The sequence below is a fragment of the Saccopteryx leptura genome, chromosome X (assembly GCF_036850995.1).
Source record: "Saccopteryx leptura isolate mSacLep1 chromosome X, mSacLep1_pri_phased_curated, whole genome shotgun sequence".
In the NCBI taxonomy this organism is placed as follows: Eukaryota; Metazoa; Chordata; class Mammalia; order Chiroptera; family Emballonuridae; genus Saccopteryx; species Saccopteryx leptura.
The window spans coordinates 44661498-44680716 of record NC_089516.1 but is presented as its reverse complement, the minus strand read 5'-3'; the positions used below and the strand labels follow the sequence as shown (position 1 = coordinate 44680716).

General features: G+C 48.5%; 2 protein-coding genes across 3 annotated transcripts in view; both read right to left on the bottom strand.

Moving 5' to 3' along the window:
• SYN1 (synapsin I) overlaps positions 1 to 4717 on the bottom strand; it is a 55774-nt gene extending 51057 nt beyond the window's left edge. For both annotated transcript variants that reach the window (XM_066356910.1, XM_066356911.1), the window contains exon 1: positions 4232 to 4717. In XM_066356910.1, the coding sequence (XP_066213007.1) occupies positions 4232 to 4608 (377 nt within the window). In that variant the 5' untranslated portion in view covers positions 4609 to 4717. The remainder of the gene's footprint in view (positions 1 to 4231) is intronic.
• Positions 4718 to 9549: 4832 nt separating this feature from the next.
• CFP (complement factor properdin) lies at positions 9550 to 15493 on the bottom strand. The gene is made up of 9 exons (XM_066357139.1): positions 15205 to 15493; positions 14960 to 15110; positions 13591 to 13766; positions 12992 to 13162; positions 12665 to 12856; positions 12294 to 12467; positions 11850 to 12041; positions 11586 to 11697; positions 9550 to 9779 (listed from the first exon to the last, which is right to left on the bottom strand). Exons 1-9 carry the CDS (start codon positions 15284 to 15286, stop codon positions 9614 to 9616), a joined length of 1416 nt encoding a protein of 471 aa, XP_066213236.1. The 5' UTR covers positions 15287 to 15493; the 3' UTR covers positions 9550 to 9613.
• Positions 15494 to 19219: the final 3726 nt, after the last annotated feature.

The following is a 19219-nucleotide window of genomic DNA, read 5'->3' as shown; positions in this document are numbered from 1 at the left end:
GTTCACTGTCCCTCAGACCGTTGGAGCGCCGAACTATAAAAAAACTATGAACAAATCCCTATGCACATTGCACATCTTATTTTAAAGTAAAAAAACAAAACGGAAACAAATACAATATTTAAAATAAAGAACAAGTAAATTTAAATCAACAAACTGACCAGTATTTCAATGGGAACTATGGGCCTGCTTTTGGCTAATGAGATGGTCAATGTGCTCCTCTCACTGACCACCAATGAAAGAGGTGCCCCTTCCGGAAGTGCGGTGGGGGCCGGATAAATGGCCTGAGGGGGCCACAGTTTGGGGACCTCTGCTCTAGGGGGTTCTCCCAGCTCCACAACTCCCCAGAGGATTGGCTGAGGCCTCTGTCGTGGCTGTGTCATAGCTCAACCTTTCCCACTGCTAACCACTACTTCCCCTACCCCTACTCCACAACAGGTGTTGCTACCCAGAGCTCTCCCCAAGCAATCTGCATGCAAATACCAGATTCTCAAGGTCTGCTTCCAGGGAAGTCTCAGAAAGGAAGCCACAATAAGAAACATAGTTTATATAACCCATATATACATATTTACATAATAATCTACCCCATATATATATATAATATATATTATATAAGACACATGTAATATGTTATACAGCAAATATAAGATAAGCTGTCTTATATAACATACAATATATGATATATTACATATTATGTGCAAATGTATCTAGAATATATAGTAGAATGTTTAAATATACATATATAATTAGAATGAAAGTGTCAGTAAACAATACTATGTGCAATAAAATTTAAAATTTCTTGTTCTATCTTATTCCACTTCATGAAGAAAAACACACACATATAGGTATTATATACTATAAACCCATTATATAATAAATGCATTATACAGCATATGTCATATATAATATATGACATATATTATTGATTATATTTCTTATTTGCTAAATAATAATTCCACTTACTATGTATGATATACTCTGTCATTTTCTATTTTTGTTTACCCTACTTCATGAAGCAAATGAAACACTGGTCACAAGCCAATAGGTGGCCCACAGTTTAGAAAACACTGGACTTAATTTTCTCCAAAAAGGGTAGATGAGTCTCAACTCAGTTTACAAGTTTAAATCAGGAGGACTTGGGACCAGAAAAAGAATGAGAGTGTTTAGGTTTTGTGGGAAAGGTGTCAGACTGTACTTAGGTGTATAATCCATTAGAGTTTGTACAACTTCTCCTTTATTCAAGGCTGAGGTCCCTAAAACTTGCATAGTTTTGATTGTTAGCAAGTAGGTGATGCAGAAGTCTCTTGATCCCCACACCGAGCCTGGTGTATGCAGGCTCTCTCCCTTTATCCATTCGACTCCACCTATAGTAGATACTAGATAGATATTTGTTAGATTGACTGGAAGAAAAGACTGGAGCAGCTGCTAGGATTAAGGTGGGGTGGTTCTGGGATGCAGAAGGGGAAGAGAAGGACCTTTCATTGAATTCAGCAGGTTGTCATAAACACTGGAGTAGTGATTATGAACGGGAAAGGGTCTTGTCAACATTCAGTAGGTAAATAATAAGTTCTTGCTGGAATGAAAGACAAAGCAGCAAAGCACCTGCCTGGAGGGTGAGTGAAGAAGAGAAGTCTAAAGGAGGGTGGTTACCAGTGTTCAGAAGGGGCCTCACGAAGGTTTGCTGACGTCAGTGGAGCAAATTCAGCCAGGAAGATGACATCTGTGTGAGTGGGTGTTGGTGAAGGAAGTTTAGCATGTGTTCAAAAATGCTCTATGGCTTGTTGGAGAAAAGACTGGAAGAGCCTGCAGCAGGGATTGGAATGTGATTGTTTGAACAGAATACAGTAAGAAATTAATAAATGCTTTTTAGATTAATTGGGGAAAGGGGCATTTGGGAAGATGGCTACTAAGTGTGTGGGGGGGAACCTGGCCAGAATATAGTAGGTGCATGTTAAGAGCTTCAGGATTGGCAGAATGAAGATTGTTGAAGGGGGAATTGGGGCTACAAGGAGGGGATGAGAAGAGGCATTGAATAAGGGGTTCTTAGTAGCATATAATAAGTGTTCATCGGAGAATTGTGGCAGTAAATGGAGGAAAAGATAGAGCAAATCCAGCCTGTGGTTAGAATTAGAAGGAAGAACTGAAGGAGGGGTTGTTCTAGTATACAGTAATGCTTAATAAATGCATCCCACACTCTGAAACATAGAAAGTATGCAGTTGATATCTGTAGGATGAATAAATGGCTCCAAATAGAAAGGCTGCTGGGTAAGGGTTCCTGGGGTGTGTGGTTATCTAACCAGTAAAGAACTTGTACTCAATATATTTAGGATGAAGCAGACCCCTGGGGAAGAAGCACTTGAGACAGGGGCAGAACTTACAGGCTTGGAATGACTTTTTTATATATATAGTAGGTGATCAATAAATGTTTAGTGGCATAAATAGAAGGAAGACCTTTTAGGGTCCAGACTTAAGAGTAGGAGAGGGAATCTTAGGGACACTGAAAGGAGTGGAGAAGGGGTAACCTTTATAAATTGGGCTCTGGACTTACCAAAGGAAGGACCCTGAATAGAGGTTTTATGATAAGTGCAGGTTCTCCTAGGGGTAATGAATGGGAGTGTACTCCCTACACACAACTGGCACTGCATACACACTCACTGGATCCACTGGAAGAAAAGGTCTTTGGGGAAGAGAGGAGAACACAGAAGTCACTCCATACATGCTCATAGGAACCACTGGGGGAACGCGCTTTTGAGGGAAGGTGATTAGAATTGAGCACCTGGCAGACAGGGAGTAAACACACACTGAATTCATTCAGAGAAAAGGTATTTGAGGGAGGGCTAAGGATGGGTGTACAATCACTAGATCAATTGGAGGAAAATCTTTTGGGGAAGGGGAGTGAAGATGCAGAAACTCGATCTATGCAAGCTTGATTTTCCATCTATGGGGAGGAAAGACTTTTGTGGAGAAGGCACAGGTAGTTCAGGCATATAGCAGGTGCTCCACAAATGCTCCAAGAAGTGATTAAAAAGTAAGGTCTTTGGAAAGGGAGATTGAAATAGTGCACACAGTGCTGTATACCTGATTACTGTATTAATTGGAGCCAAAGGCCTTTAGGGAGAGGGTCTAACTTTGCATCATGCAGAAGGTGCTCAATACATGCAGAATAAAGCCACTGGAGGAAAGGCATTGGGGAAAGGGTTTGGGGATGTGGTAAACAGCAGGCACCCAATAAATGCATGCTGAATACACAGGAAGAAAGACTCTTTAGAGAAGGCTCACACAGTAAGCATTTGATAGGTGCTAGGTGGTTATACTGAAGGAAAAGTCTTTGAAGAAGTAGTTTGAGAATGGAGAATAAAAGAAGCACTCAATAAATGCCTTCTAGATCTATTGTAGGAGAAGGATTTTGGGGAGGGAGTCTCAAGATGAGTCACACACAGAAGGTTCAAAAATGCTCATGGAACTCATTTGACGAAAATGATATGTTTAAGAAAGGGGATTGGGAATGGAGCATACGTCAAGCTTTCTAGATTATTTAAAGAAATAAGTCCTTGGAAAGGGGGCCTGAGGTTGGGGCACACAGAGGGCATTCCATAAAGGTTTATAGGATCCATTAAAGGCAATACCTTTGGTGAGAAGCTTTGATGGGCTACACAGCAGGCACTCAATCACTGTCCACTGAATAGTTTAAATGGTCTTTAAGGAGAAGGCTGGGGTAGAGCACTTAACTTAGTCTGGATAAATACAAGATCTATTAGAGAGAAGGCCTTAGGGCAAGGGTTGAGGGGGACAGGACACATGTCAAGCTTTCAGTGAATGTTCACAAAATTCATGGAAGCCAAAGGCCTTGGAGAAAGGCTCCTGTTGAGGCACACTGCAGGTATTTGATAAATGCTCACAAGATCCATTAGAGGACAAGGCCTGTGGTGAGAGGGTTGGGAGGCACATGAGCTCTCAAATGTTCACAGGATACATGGAAGCCAAGGCTTTTGGGAAGGAGGAACACAGCAGGTGCCCGATGACTGCTCCCTGTATGGGTCGAGAAGTCTTTGGGGGTGGGGGGAGGGCTGGTAAGGGCGGGGCCCACAAGAAGCACCAAGCATAATAATTTAAAGGAAAAGGGTTTAGGTGAGAGGGTCAGGTGCTGGACACACAAGTGGTGCTCGATAATTGCTCATCATGGAACCATCTGGGGACCCAGGCCCACGGGGAGATCTCTGCGGCAGTGGCTTACCAGTCGGTGTGGGGCTCGTCGATGACCAGCAGCACCCGGGCGGCGGCGCCCCCACGGCCTGCGCCCCCAGAGCCGCCGCCCACCTGCTCGCTGAAGGTGGCGGCTGCAGCAGCAGTGGTCTGCTTGACCGCGTTGGACAGCGACGAGAAGAAGCCACCGCCTCCAGAGGACCCAGGACTAGGGGCGGCCGGAGAGGCCATGGGGGCAGCCGAGGAGGCCCTCTCTGTAGTGGCGGTCGCAGGACCGGGCGTGGCTCCAGGGCTGGGGGCAGCAGGTGGCGGCGGGGGCGGCTGCGGGCGCTGCAGGTCTGTCATGTACCCATTTGGCAGATTGGCCATGAAGTTGCTGTCGGACAGGCGGCGCCGCAGGTAGTTCATGGCTGCGGCGAGGGGCAGGGGGTCCTAGGAGCAGTCTGGTCAGGAGCCGCGAGGGCGGACCGCGCGGGGCCCAGGAGCACAGCTGCGCTCTCAGGCACGACGCGACTCTTCCCCTGCTCGCTGCAGACTGAGGCAGCGCTGAGTCGCCACCGCCGCAGCGCGGATGGTCGCGCCCGTGCCTCCCTATCTCGCGCCTCGTGTGGTACAGTCCGACTGGGCCGGCGGCAGCGCGGACGCGACCAAGGCTACCGGGAAGGGGAGTTTGAGGAGGAATGGCGAGTGACGTCAGTGCGCCTTCAGTGCTGGGGCGGCGGTGGCGTGCGCCAGCAGGCGGGGGCGAAGGCGCTGTCCGCGGTGCTGAACGGAACAGTGCGCACGCGCCACGCCGCATCCTGTTCCCTTCCCCCCTCTGATTGGGGATGCGCAATTTGGGGTGTGGGGGCAGGGTGGCTGTTTGTCGGGAGTGTCGGAGTGAGCGGTCAGGCCAGCCCCCCACCCCGCCTCATTCTGGTCTTCACACCTAGTCGGATTCATACACAGGACCCTCCATAGTTCCTCGGGTTTCAGTGATGTTATTCACCACAGAAGGCATGTGGGGTTGGGAATGGAGGCACACCTGGAAACACGAAAGTAGAGAAATAACACCCTCACGGCGAGGGGTGGGGTCACAAGCAGTACCTCCCGCAGGGAGATCAGTTTCCGGCGTACACACAGGTTCAGCTAGGCAGAGAGGTGCGGAGAAGATGTAGATGGCATTATATATAGGTGGAGGTGGACATTTGGGAGGGGTACACACCCTTGCCCTAGGGGGCTAGCGGCCCCCATGGAATGATACATACGTGGAAATTCATGTAGACACACACAGACACACACAAATAAGGAAACACATGGGGGCATGTACAGAGAACATACACCAATCTAGGTTCACACACACAGCCCAGGGTAACACACATAGGCAGGCAGGCATACGTGCATGCATATATATACACTTACAAATGTACACAGGCACCACACCAACATACAGAGAACCAGGGAAACTCACACAAGTATGCACACCCAGACAAAATACATACAGACAATGATGGACAAAACTAGATCAGCTACACACACACATTCCTTGAACTCTAGCCCTGGTGTTGTCCATATATTTCCCTTTACACACACACTGGGTCCTTACACCCTTAATCGTTTGCCCTGGACACAGCCAAAACCCATGATAACCACCTGGTATCATTAGTGCCCATGGCTGTCTCCCTCTGCACCACAAAACTTTCCACAGAGGCAGACTTATCTTAAGGTATGCACACAGTGAGTGCCAAATGTTTGCCACATGAGCAAATAGCCTTTATAGTCTGGACAGAGGTGGGCTGTGAAAACAATTGTCAGCTCCTATTAAGATCCTCATGATGATGAAAGAACTAATCTATTTTAAAATAATCCTGTGTTGGCTGATTGGACCCAATGCTTAACTGAGCTGTTTACATGTATTTTATCCAACCCTCCCAACAATCTTATGAGGTAGTTAATATCATTTCCATTTTACAGATGAAGGGACTTGAGAATTCCAACTCATTCCTAAGGAGTCATTTTCACTATGTGATCCATACATTTATTTTTTTTAGAATGTGCCAGAAAGAGGTACCACTGTGCCTGGAACAAAATGATCAAGGGGAATGTGGCAGGAGATGGGGCCAGAGAGGTCAGCAGTAACAGGCAGGGCAGGGCCTTGTGGGCCATAGTGACTGATGATGGCAGTGACGTAGAAGATATGTTAAGTAGGCAAATTTGGAGTCTCATCCTGCAGGATTTTCAGGTGAATCATCCATTTAATCATGTGTCCATTCTTCGTACGTTAGAAATTGGCCCATTTAAACAATGGTGTAGGGTCTGGAGTCAGAGTGCCAGCCTTCAAACTAAAAATGATCACTTGACTCACCTCTTATGGGGTGGGGGGTGGGGAGAGACAACCTCCATTTTTGTATGTGCTGTCACTTCTGCCAAGAATGTCCTCCCCTCCCAATGCCTCAAGGTTCATCTTGGACCAAGGAAATGTCCTCCCTCAGGACTTGGGTTCCATCTTCTCTTCTCCCAGCCTCCCACAGTCCTCAGGTCAAATACTTCCAAACTGTCCTCTACTTCCTCTACTTCCATCCCAGCCAGCTTTAGTCACACCCCCAGGCCTTTGCTTTGGCCATTCATGCCCTCGCTCTCCTGGATGCCCTCTCTGGCATTTCATTTCCAACTCTTCTCAAGAATCGGGTATTTCCCAGCATTTTTAAGTATGTGCTCCCCAGTTTTTTGCTCAGTTAACTGAAGCAAACAAATTGTACTAGAGACCTATGGCACCCTCTCTGGGGAACAGGAGCAGCTGCAGGTCTACAGACCTCTGGCTCCTCAGGAATTTGTCCCCAGCCTGCCTCTTCCCAGGGGCCTCATTTCCAGGTTCCTAGTACCGAGGACCTCAGCATCATTTCTTTTCTCCAAGTGGCTCAATTTCCAGGAATTAATATTTTTGCAGATTGTTTTGTAGCAGAATGAGGATTCCTCCCAGAAGTGTCTCAACTCCTTGAGGCAGAGGTAAGGCTCCTCTGCACTGCCTCCATCTTCTCCAGCAGGAATTTAAAAGAAGGGCCTTGCCTGACCTGTGGTGGCGCAGTGGATAAAGCGTCCATCTGGAACGCTGAGGTCACCGGTTCAAAACCCTGGGCTTGCCTGGTCAAGGCACACATGGGAGTTGATGCTTCCTGCTCCTCCCTCCTCCTTCTCTCTCTCTCTCACTCTCTCTCCTCTCTAAAAAATTAATAAAAGAAAATTTAAAAAAATTGCCTGGAACACTGAGGTTGCCGGTTCGAAGCCTTGGGCTTGCCTGGTCGGGGCACGTATGGGAGTTGATGCTTCCTGCTCCCCCCCTTCTCTCTCCCCCCTCTCTCTAAAAATCAATAAATAAAATATTACTGATCTATGGTGGCACAGTGGATAAAGCGTCGACCTGGAAATGCTGAGGTCGCCGGTTCGAAACCCTGGGCTTGCCTGGTCAAGGCACATATGGGAGTTGATGCTTCCAGCTCCTCCCCCACTTCTCTCTCTCTGTCTCCTCTCTATCTCTCTCTGTCTCTCCCTCTCCTCTCTAAAATGAATAAATAAAAAAAAATAAAAAAAAAATAAAAGGGCCTCCAAGAATGTTTTTCTTTGTTGTGTGTACCTGTTTATAACTCACACACATATCTATGTTGCTGTAATGCGCATGTGTGCATGCATACCCCCCTATAACTCACACTGTTATGGTGAACACATGATTGTAACTTCACACTCATGCACATACACTCAGTACATCCTTAATATTTGCACACAACCATAGTTCTGTACATCACACATACACAAAGCTATGTCTCACACTACATGTACACAAACTTCCATTTTCTTGTAAAAACACATACCTTTCTTATATTCTGTATTAGCAACCAGATTCCTCATTTTGGATTATTCCTCCCAGGATGACCAAATATTTATCAACTTTGTCTTCATTTCAACCCATCAACTGAACCATTTCACACAAGAGGAAATCAACCCAGAGAACTGAATATCCTGACAGATTCCGGGTATCATAAATCTTCCATATGAACCCTCCCACACAGAGGTGCCCCACCCCCCTCACAGCACTAAGTCCTAAACTCCACTCCTGACATGGAGTTTCAGAAATGTCCAGCCCACTACCTTTTGGGTCTGTTTTCTTCTTGGTAAATGTGGATAATAATACTGATACTCATAGGTTCATTGCAGACTAAATGAACTCATACTATGGAGGCTTAAAACACTACCAGGCACACAGCAAGTACTCTCTAGTATCATAATTATGATGATGCTTATGCTTTGTCTCACCAGTATTCATGTAGAAGATGAATGAGCAAATGCTAAGGATGTCTGGGTTGATTTTCTTCACTGTGGAGACATGTACCACTCTGACTCCTCTTCTTCCCTATCTCCCACAATGTTCAGGACTATTGTTAGTATACAGCAGGCATTGATGTGTTGAGTAAGTGTTCAAAGGAAAAGATCACCTACTCTGAGTCTGTTCCCTTGTTCAGATGCCCTCTCCTTCTACTAGCCCTTCTTCACCCCAGATGCCTACGCTAATAAGTGTTGAATGAAAATATGCTAAGAAGAATCTGTATCGCCTGACCTGTGGTGGCACAGTGGATAAAGCGTCGACCTGGAACACTGAGGTCGCCGGTTCAAAACCCTGGGCTTGCCTGGTCAAGGCACATATGGGAGTTGATGCTTCCTGCTCCTCCCCCCTTCTCTCTCTCTCTCTCTCCCTCTCCTCTCTAAAAAATATGAATAATAATAAAAAAAGAATCTGTATCTGGGTTTGGGCTCTTCCTGGCAGATGCTGACTCTAGTTTCTCTTTGCCCCTCCCCCAGCTTAGAGCACTTCATAGGCACTTCTTTGCCCCTCACTCTCCCGCCCTGGAGCTATTTGTCACCGCTAATTGCAGCATTGGAGCTGAGCTGTTGGGAGTGTGTGGGTATGGGTGCAGGTGCTGGTGCAGCAGGGTGCCCACTCGACACGCCTCTGTTGTCTGCTGCTGTTCACCCAGGGCTGATGTGAAATCTGCCAGGCCAGAGGCTCCCATGGGTGGGAACCCAGGGAGCTTTAGGAACCAGACGGTTAACAAGCCTGTCAGCCAATCAGAAAGTACTTGGCAGGCCAAGTAGCCAAAACAGGAAACCCATAACACATAGCTCTGCAGAGGGACTGCTGGGTGCACCCAGGCACTGAGGGGTGGGGGTGGGAGGCAGACACTGGGGCTCCGGCAGTGGGGATGGATACTCGCCTTCATTCCTGCAAACTGTGGCAGTGGAAAATACAGTGTTTCACAACAGGCCACTGCAACTTTGCCTGTGCTGTATCCTTTGGACTAGAAGATGCTATTGCCCCACTTGTGGGGAAAAAGCTGGTTTATTGAGGTCTGGGAGGTCAGGGCATCAGAGTGGAAGAAAGGTATTAAAACGTCTCATCTTCAGGGTCTTTGCAGACAGGCACGTGTGTACATGGCCGTTTCTCCTCCACCACCACCTTCTGCCCCTGTAGCATCTCGCACAGTGGCCATGGTTTCCCCCAGAAGCTCACGTTCTTCTTACCTTGACCTTCAACGATGGTAACAGTAGGCCTGAGACAGGAGGGGAGAAATGGAGAGGAGAAGCTCAGGGAAGGCAAGAATGCATTCAGCAAATTCTTACTGAGTGCATACTATGTGCTCAACACTATTTTTTAACTGATTTATTGGACAATTTATTTATCTTCCCTGTGCCTTACTTTCCCTCATCTGAAAAATGGGAATGGGGCCCTGGCCGGTTGGCTCAGTGGTAGAGCGTTGGCCTGGCGTGCAGGAGTTCCGGGTTCGATTCCCGGCCAGGGCACATAGGAGAAGCGCCCATCTGCTTCTCCACCCCACGCCTTCTCCTTCCTCTCTATCTCTCTCTTCCCCTCCTGCAGCCAAGGCTCCATTGGAGCAAAGTTGGCCCGGGCGCTGAGGATGGCTCCATGGCCTCTGCCTCAGGCGCTAGAGTGGCTCTGGTTGTAACAGAGCAATGCCCCAGATGGGCAGAGCATCGCCCCCTGGTGGGCATGCTGGGTGGATCCTGGTCGGGCACATGCGGGAGTCTGTCTGACCGCCTCCCTGTTTCCAACTTCAGAAAAAAAAAGAGAATAATGGAAATAATAATAATAATAATATCCACCTCACTGAGCTGAGTGAGGATAAATGAGTTAATTCAGGTAAACTACTCAGAGTGGTATACACATTTAAGTGCTCAGTAAATGGCAGTGGTTGTTACTACTTGACATGAGCTACCTTCTCTTACAGCCCAAACCCTTTTACATTGCTCTTCCCAATTCCCACTGGAAAAAACAAATGATTGCCCCCACATTCAAGGCCTTGCTGTTGTGCCCAAATCTCTGCCCAAGGCAACCTCTCTCTTCTACCCTACCCCGGCTCAGTCCCATGTCCAGAATGGTCTTTGCCTGGGTTATTTCTCTCACTAGGCAAGCCCTCCATTCACTCACATCCTGACTTTCTCAATCAGCCCTTTCTCCATTCATTCTTTCACTCTGTCAAGTCCTTCCTGCCTCCACTCAACACCCCTAACTCATCTTCAGGACCCACTCTAAAACCCACCGCTGGACGTGACTTTCCAGATTGTAGGCCTTCCATGAGAAGGGAGCAAGCCACTTAATCTAGTAGCTTGATGTACGTTATATGGAAATAAGGGATAAGTGAGTGTTTTAACCCTCTCCCACACCTGGGCCACCCTGGCTACCAGGAAGCTCTTTGAGTGGCTGACCACCTGTGTCCAGGACTCGACTCACACAGTCTTGACCCCTTCCTATTAGAGGCCTGATCAGTTTCCCAGACCCAGGTTGAGGTGACAGTCCCTTTTCCACCTACCAACCACTGCTCATATGCCTTCTGTCAGGGCCCTGCCTACCCGGATCTCTTGGGGTCCAGGTTGTGTGTGTCTGCAACTATTGCCAAGAAGGCCTTACTTAGAGTGCCTGGGAGCAGTGAGACGTTGAGTGAGACAGCAAGTAACTCGTGGAGGCATGAGTGACTGGAGGAATGAATAAGTGAAAAGGAATGAGAGACTGAGTGGCTGAACAAGCCAATCAAAGCATGGGTAACAGAGAGCAAAGCAAATGGACACGTGAAGGACTGAGTGAGTGGGAGAACGGCTGAGTGACTGAATGAGTATGACTTAAGGACACAGAGGCTATAAACTCTTCCTTCAATATCTTCTTTCTCAGCTGCTTTTTTTGTTTCCACTACTTCCTGCATCTGGGAAATGGCACTCAGTAAGGCAGTCACCTTAGGCCCAGTGGTAGAAGCCCTGGCAGGGGGTAGCTAACTCTCCCGCCCTGAACGCTGACATAGCAATCTCATCACCCCTTCTTAGGCACACTCTGCCTCCTCACTCACGAGAACTTGGGGAGATGGGCCTTGCAGTGGCGCTGGCGGGTACGGATGGGGTTGGGTCCGCACGGGGGCGTGCACAGCCCCCAGGTACCCCACTCTGACCACGAGCCTTGCCCTGCAATGAGAGAAAAGAGTTATGAGTCAGAATTGTTGGACTTAGGGGGTGAGAGAGAGGCTACAGGGACATGGGGTCCATGGCACAGAGTCAGAAACCCCTGTCACTTCATGGGCTGCCCACTCTCATAGCATCGTCTGAGGAGCACTCACAGTTACAGCGCTGGATGTTATAGCAGTGCCGGATATCCTGTTGTTCCCCAACACATCTATGTCCATTAAACTTGCGGCCCTTGCAGCTCCTTGAGCGTGTCTGCTGGCCAGGGATCTCCTCACAGCTGATGTGTTTCATCTTCGGGCGAACACAGGTGCTCCACTCCTCCCACGGCCCCCACTCTCCATCCACTGCAGAGACAGAGGCAGCAGGGGCTCACACCAAAGAAGGGAGCCAGCAAGGGGGTTGAAGGGAAGAAATGAGTGCTGGGGGAGGGAGCGGGAGTGATCATATGTGGGAATGGGGGATCAGAGGTACAGCCAAGGCATTGGGGGCAGGAATGGAGGAATTTGAGGCAGGAACAAGGCCTTAGCAGCAGGAACTGGGCAGCAGAGAAGGGTGGGAGGCTCAGGCATGGAAATAGTGCATCTTAAGGTGCTGACCAGGGCAGGGCACAGCTGTGTTGCAGATGTGGGTCCGGATGGCGTCACCGGCACAAAAGGGGCCCCCGTGCTGGGGCACAGGTTGATCACATGTCCGTCGTTCCAAGGTCTGGCCTAGGCCACAGGTCACGGGACAGGGGCTCACTGGACCCCATGGTCCCCAGCCTCCAGTCACTGTTGAGGGGGGGAACAGGAGTGAGGAAAGGCCACCTCAGTCTCCCCCCTTCAGCCCCTAGGCCCTAGAGGCAGACCGTCCCTAAACAAAGAGCTCAGTGGTCAAATGGTCTAAGATCTACGCCACGAAATGACAGAGCATCTGTGCCCAAATCAAGAGCAGTGTGTCATGTGTCAGAGGCCTTATGCCTATGTACCTGGACAGGGCGGCAGGCCACTGCAGACCCGCTCCTCATAGGCTGGCCCTGGGCATGGCTTTCCAGGAGGCTGCAGGGAGGGCTCAGGTGCAGAACATGTGCGGCTTCGTCTTTCCACAGGTGCGACGCGTCCACCATGGCAGGAGCCTGAGCAAGGCCCCCAGGGACTCCAAGCAGCCCAGGCCCCGTGTGCTGTGGTGAGGTGGGGTAGGGGAGGCCAAGTGTGGTCATGCATGCTGAAGTCTTCCCACCCTGGCAGTTCCCTCCTCTAACCCTCAGACCCATCCTGGGTGCCTGCTCCAGTGCCCTGTGGTTGCCCTCACTCACTGGGGCAGACCTGCTTCGTGTCACAGGGCTCTGACTCTTGTGCCTTTCCTGGGCAGTGGCCCCCACACTTGGGGCTGGGCTGATCACATGTTCGATGACGGGTCCGGATCCCTTTGGAGCAGGTGACAGAGCAAGCAGCCCAGGGCCCCCAGTTGGACCAGCCACCCATCTCTGTGGGAGAGAAGAGAGGGGGATGGGATGGAGGTGGGGTGTCATTCAGGGGTCCTCACTTCTTCATGTACCCTACATCAGCTAATCCTGTCCCTGCATCCTCTGTCACACTCGGTCCACCATCACTGCTCATCTGGACTACTGCAGTCACCGGCACACTGATTCCTCTGGTTCGCCCAAGTCAGAGCATGTTTCTCCTCTGCCCAGAGCCCCCATGTCACTCAAAATAAAAACCAACGTCCTCACAATGGCCCACAGAGTTCAGGCTCCCTCTCACCTCACCTCCTACCACTCTCCTCCAGCCACACTTGACTTCTCCTTAGGGTCTCACAAACATCAGGCACAGTCCCACCCTCAGGACCTCTGTCCCAATTGTTCCCAGCGCTGGGTAACAGGCAGTGCATGTCTGCCTTGCTAATCCTCCTCACCAGGACAGCACGGCTGGTCCTCACAGGCCTGCAGCTGCCACTCAAGGGCCCCAGGCTGCGCCTTCTCAGGGCACTGTCCGCCCTGGCCTATGCAGCGCCGGTGCCGCAGCTGGGAGCCCTCAGTGCAGCTCACTGAGCAGGGGGACCACTGGGACCATGGTGACCATCGTGGGGGCCTGCAGAGAGAAGCACATATGTCCCATCCTGGTGCAAGCTGGCAATGATAGTGTAGAGGACTGAAGAGTGTGGGCCGCTATAGATGGGGATGTGGGGTAAATATGTGTGAAATGAGAGTACCTACTTCTTAAGGATGTTAGGGGACTGAACGGGAAGGGACGGGCACACAGTAAGTACTTAATAAATACCATTTACCTTCACGATCAGGGATATGGAGCTACCCTTTGAAGTTCCCCAAGGTCAGTGCCAGGTATGCAGTAAGCAAATGTAAGGACTAGGGGCCCAGAACTGCTGTCAGAAACCCACTAGGCCACCACTGTACAAACAGGAAGTGCTTAAATAGGAGCCATCATCCCAGTAAGCTCAGAGAACCCAAGAGAAATATCCCAGTTCTATCCTCAAACACCTGCACAGCATAATGTTAAAGAGATGTGAATTGCCGAGGTGACTAGGGACCCAGAGCTGCCCTCAAAAAAATCCCCAAGCTCTCCTTCCCCACAGTTATGTGGGATATACAGTAAGCAATTAGGCAATATGTCTGGGATACAGTAAATGCTCAATACATGTAAGCTGGCATCATGATTAGGAGACTTGAGCTACCCTCAGAAATCTTCCAGCTGCCCTTGACCTTTACAATGCACTTGGTATGCAGGAAGTGCTCAATGAATGTGAAGTGTCATCATAATTAGGGGCCTGGAGCTGTCTTCAGAATTCCCCACTCTTTCCTGCCTCCACAATGCATCTTATACAGTAAGCGCTCAATATGAGCTGTCATCACAATTAGGGGACTTCAGCAACCTTCAGAAATATCTGAGCTGCAATCCATCCATAAAGCTTCCAGTATGCAGAAAGTACTCAATATATGTAAACTATAGCAGTGGTTCTCAACCAGGGGTGATTTTGTACCCCAGGGAACATTTAGTAATGTGTGGAAACATTTTGTTTGTTGCAACTGGTGCAGAAAGTTGCTACAGGCATCTAATTAGAGGCCAGGGATGCTACAAAACACTTTGCAATGCACAGGTTGGCCCCCTCCCAACCAATAATAATTTTTCTGGCCGCAAATGTCAGTGGAACCGAGGCTGAGAAGCCCGGAGCTATGGTCAGGATCAGGACCTGGTACCACCCTTGCAAATCCCAGAGGAGAGCCCAGTTCTGGGTTGCCTTCCCCCAAGCCCAGGTTTCCCCTAACCTGCATGCCTGACAGAACTTGCTGCCAGGCTCCTGGAAGGCATAGGCAGGGTTGAGACAGCAGTCTTCCACACGAACGCCTCCCCCTAGGAGGCCCTTGCACTTGCCTGAGGATTCCTCATACTCGGTGAAGCAGTGTACGGAGTCTGAGCCTGTACCGGGGTTGGGGGGGGACGACAAAGGGGTCTGGTCAGGGGTGTGGTGTGCCTGGGCACCCATGAGGGCCAGCTGGGCTCAGGCACTCACCTGTGGCTGGCAGGGTGAGTAGCAGAAGCAGTGGCGGCAGCAGCAGCAGCAGCAACCAAGCAGCCTGTGCTGGGGTGGGCATCTTGGGCGCTGCACTCCTGCAGCTCCGCCTGGTTTTATGTGAGCTGACCTGCTCTGGGACTCAGTAGGAAAGAGGAACCAGGGACAGGAGGAACTGGGAGGGCAAAGGGCAGCAACTGGGGGGAGGGCAGGTCCTTTCAGCTCCCACCTTTCCCTTGTCACCGTTGTCCCTGAGCCACCTCCTCTCCCCACATCCCTATTTCCTGTCTCACTCTTGGTTATGTTTTGTCACTGTAATCCCAGCACCCCACGCCCCGCCCAGTAACCTTTCAGCACTCAATCAATGCTCTCTGAACAAATTCTTACTGGAGGGAAATGGAGCATAGGAATTTGCAGCAAGATGGACTTCCTAGCTGTAGAACCTTGGGCGAGTCACTTGAACCTCTCTGACCCTGTTTCTTCACCGGTAAAATCACACTCTACATGACAGGACCAACCTCATGGGGATGACCAAAGGTGAAACAAGTATGGCATGCTCAGCATGGTGGAGTGGGCATCGGGGTAATTTCTTCATTCCTCATCCTGACCCAACCTCCTCTTTCCTGAAAGGGAGGCTCCCTGTGGTCAGCATGGGGAAGGAAAGTTAGCACAAGGGAAGTGAGAAAGAGAAGTGACAAGAATGTGGAAAGGATTCTCAAGGAGTGAACTGGGGATATCCACTGTCCCAGAGGCCCAGCTGGGGTCACCTTCAGGGCCTGTGGAGGGGGTGGTTGGGAGGAAACTGACCTGGTCATGTTCCATCAGAGTAACTTGGGTAGGTGACATCCAACTCCCTGAGCCTGCATCATAGGGTTTGTTGTGAAGAATGGGAGCTAAGATTTTTAAAGTCCTTAGCAGTGCCTGGCATATAGTAGATACTCTGTTTGTTAAATACATTTATCCAACCTTTATTGAGCACCTAGTGTACTAGATGTTCTCAGCATTGAATGGAACCGAGAATAGGACAGCCCCAAATCTGGTTCCTCACAGGGCTTACATTCTATTTTATTTATTCATTTTAGAGAGGAGAGAGGAGAGAGGAGAGAGGAGAGAGGGAGAGGGAGAGGGAGAGGGGGGGAGAGAGAGAGAGAGAGAGAGAGAGAGAGAGAGAGAGAGAGAGAGGAGAGAGAGAAGGGGGGAGGAGCTGGAAGCATCAACTCCCATATATGCCTTGACCAGGCAAGCCCAGGGTTTCGAACCGGCGACCTCAGCATTTCCAGGTCAACGCTTTATCCACTGCGCCACCACAGGTCAGGCAAGGGGCTTACATTCTAAAAGAAGACACAAATAATAAGTGTCACCTCCCTCACAGAGGCTTCCCCCAGATACCCTTTTTGTATGGCACACCTGTCACTCTGTAGCCCAGTGGCTCTCAAACCTTAGTGTGCATCAGAAATCACCTGAAAGGCCGGTCAAATCAGATGGCTGAGTCATCCCGTTTCTGATTCTGTAGGTCTTGGGTCAAGAATGTGCATTTTTAAGAGGTTCCCAGGTGACAATTACATTACTGGTCTGGGGACCACAGTGTAAGAACCATTACTCTAGTCCCTGACCACTCTTTCCCCTTGTAGTTCTCATCTTGAAAACCTATTCTACGTGCTCCTTATTTTACTGTTAATAATTGATTTCTCTTCAACCCATTTTTCCATTCAGATAAAACTGAGTTCCATGGAACTAATATCTTTTTATAATCCCTAATGAGTGAAACTCCAGAGCCATTTTGAAAACAAGAATCTTTTAAAAATAACAGGAAGGTGTCTAAGAAAGGCAGGAAGGCAATGACCCCTGCATTTAGAGGGAGAAATGACTTGACCCAAATTAAAATAAAGTAAAAGGATTTGATTTTGTCAGGTTTAACGTTAAAACAGAACTTTCTCAAGAATATTATCTTGTTTTATGGGTGATAAGGTGTGTTGACATTGAGATGTACTCTGTTTCCTGATAATATAAGCCTGTCTCAGAAAGTTTGCTTTGAACAAAGAAGTCTTGTTAACGTTCCAAGATTTCAGACACCAGGGCTGTTATTCTGTGAAAAGATATTCAAGAAACCTGTATTTCTGGTTGGCTGCTTTATCTAATCACCCGTTGCCCTGGTAATAATGTTATAACTGGTATTTCCTTTATTCCCAAACTGTATAAATACTCATAGGATTCCCTGTGGAAGAGGATTGTCGGTGCTTTCATCTTCTCCCACATTTGAACAATAAAATGACTCTGCAGATTTCTTACTTAAACAAAGAGTCTTATCTCATGTAATTATTTGGACTGCCACCTCGTATGATGCATTCATCTACGTCTTGTCTGTCACCCTCACTGTTACCAGCTCCACAAGGGTCAAGACTTTTGTCTGATGTTTTAACTGCTGTGTCTGCAGGGCTTAATAAACATTTGCTGAATGCAGAAATAAATGAAATAAACAAAACTTTAGAAATTCTGTGAAGTGCTTATGAGGAAGAGCCTGAGTTAGAGATAAAAATGTGAGCATCACTGGGGTGGGGGGATAAACTTGTCTCAAGTTCTTGGACTTGACCAGCACTCCTGAGAAGAGGGAAGGGAAGCTAGGAAAAGCCCTGGGGAAGTCCAGCATTTCAAGTTTTGCAGAACTGCGGGGAAATGGAGCACAGGGGTGAAGAGGGGCCGCGGAGGATGAGGACAAACAGAAGAGGGCTTTCTCTTAGGCATGCAGCCTCATTGGGTCTCAATCATTTTCTCTCACTATTTTTAAATGGTTACACAGCTCTGGATTTATGGCCTCCACTGTAGTCTCTTATGAACAGGCTCACGTACAGACAAGATCACACAGCTTCTCAAACATTCTCTCAGTCACTCAGAGTCATTTTCCGTCACTGATTCCCACTCTTACGACTGTTTCCTACTAACAATTCACACACACAACCGTGTTATAGCGTCTCATTTGGCCAATGTGACCAATATTTACTTGTACCAGTCAGTTTTCCACATGCACAGTCACGTCTTTTGATGAGGTGTTTCAACTGCTTAGGCTGTCATACACAAATAGTCACTGATTTACAGCCACCACTAGCTTCTCATGAAATTTCTTGCACACACACAAAACCACCATCTCTCCTACCTCTTCACACTCAAGGCCCCATTCCACGCACGCAGTCTCTGATTATAGCTAAGAGTTTCATATGCATACATAATCACACTATCTCAGACATCGTCTTAGTCACCTCACATTTTTGCTCAAGCAGCTCCACCAGAGGAGACTACAGACTGATTTACAGTCTGTAATAAAGTCCCTTGCAAAGTTTTACACACACCCACACAATCAGTTTCTGACAGTGTCTCAGGTACCCATTCAGTGTCATGATCACTTTCCTTCAGTCAGTTTCAGACGTCTCTGTGGCCACTAATTCACAATTGATACTAGGCTCTCCATAAGCCTTATACACAGTTTCTTATACCCGTACTCTTACACCAAGGGCTCAATTTTCTTTCACATAGCTCTGGCTTTGTTGTTACTTATCATCCTTTACAGTTATGCAGCCTCTTGCACCATTTTAGACACAGTCTCATCATCATTTTTTAAAAAAACTTTATTTGACTTAGGGGAGAGAGAGAGAGAGAGAGAGAGAGAGAGGGAGAGAGAGGGAGAGGGAAAGAGAGAGAGAGAGAGAGAGAGAAATATCTACTTGTTGTTCCACTCATCCATACACCAACTGGTTGATTCTTGTATGTGCCCTGATGGCAGACTGAACCCACAACCCTGGTGTATCAGGACGATGCTCCAACCAACTGAGCTACCTGGCCAGGGAGTCTCATCATCGTTTTCTCTCACTTTCACAGTCCCTGAATCTGTGGGCTAGAGTACTGTAGTAACTTCCAATTAATTGCCACTAGTTTTAGGTATGCATACACATGCATGCACACACAGTTACAGCCTCTCATACCTTCCTACTCACAGCTATTTTTTTGCTTCTCAGTCTTTGCT

What these genes read in the sequence shown, in the direction of transcription:
- CFP (XM_066357139.1), bottom strand. Translation starts at nt 15,286, where the DNA reads ATGCCCACCCCAGCACAGGCTGCTTGGTTGCTGCTGCTGCTGCTGCCG. An exon ending in ACTCACCCTGCCAGCCACAG is followed by an intron (nt 15,111 to 15,204) that starts GTGAGTGCCTGA and finishes ACCCCGGTACAG; the next exon opens with GCTCAGACTCCGTACACTGC. An exon ending in CACAGCTGTGCCCTGCCCTG is followed by an intron (nt 12,042 to 12,293) that starts GTCAGCACCTTA and finishes CTGTCTCTGCAG; the next exon opens with TGGATGGAGAGTGGGGGCCG.